At 32.2% G+C, this 854-nt stretch overlaps 1 protein-coding gene across 1 annotated transcript in view; it reads left to right on the forward strand.

Moving 5' to 3' along the window:
• VWA5A (von Willebrand factor A domain containing 5A) overlaps nucleotides 1-854 on the forward strand; it is a 43,683-nt gene that overhangs the window by 31,925 nt on the left and 10,904 nt on the right. Inside the window, 1 exon segment of the mRNA XM_012559919.1 lies at nucleotides 548-564. Coding sequence (XP_012415373.1) covers nucleotides 548-564 — 17 coding nt within the window.

Consider the following 854-nt stretch of genomic DNA (forward strand, 5'->3'; position numbering starts at 1 on the left):
GTGGAATTTCTGGGGAATATTAAATGGTTTTCCAGGATATTATACTAATTTAATTCACAGCAGCATTATATGAGGATTCCAGTCACCCCATTTCCTATCCAAAATTTGGTATTGTTTGGCTTTTTAAAATTTTCACCATGTGCAATGGTATTTCATTATGGTTTTAATTTGCATTTTCCCAGTGATTAATGATGTTGAACACCTTTTCATATTTATTGGCTCTTTGGATGTCCCCTTTTGTCATGTACCTTCAATTTTTTCAATTAGATGTTCTTTTCTTACTGATTTTAATTTTTTCTTTTATGGTTAGTATTTTTTTGTATCCTGTTAAAAAATATTTCCCTACCCAAGGTCATGAAGATATTTTCCTTTGTTATTTTCCAAAAGTTTTGTTATTTTTTTCTTTTACATTTGGATGTGCAGTGGAACTGGGATTTATTTTTGTGCAGTAGGAGTCAGGTTACATTTTTTTTTTTTCCCCATGTGGATATCAAATTGAGCCTGTACCATTCATTGAAGAGTTTGTCCTTTTCTCACTGATGCACAGTACAATCTGTGTCACAAGTAAGTATCTACACATAAAGGGAATGTTTCTGGATCCCCTGTTCTATTCCTTTGGTCTGTTTATCTAGACTTGTGCCAGTACCGCATCATCTAAATTAATGTAGCTTTATGAGAAGGCTTGATTTCTGATAGAGTTTTTTTAGAATTAGCTTGTCAGTTTCTTTGATTAGAATTACACTGACTTCATAGGGCAGTTATGAGACAATTCAGTATTTGCTATATTGAGTAATCCGCTCTATTTACAGGGTTTATCTTTTCATTTATCTAAGTCTTTCTTAATTTCACTCAAT

This window comes from Trichechus manatus, unplaced genomic scaffold, assembly GCF_000243295.1.
Source record: "Trichechus manatus latirostris isolate Lorelei unplaced genomic scaffold, TriManLat1.0 scaffold00392, whole genome shotgun sequence".
Lineage (NCBI taxonomy): Eukaryota > Metazoa > Chordata > Mammalia > Sirenia > Trichechidae > Trichechus > Trichechus manatus.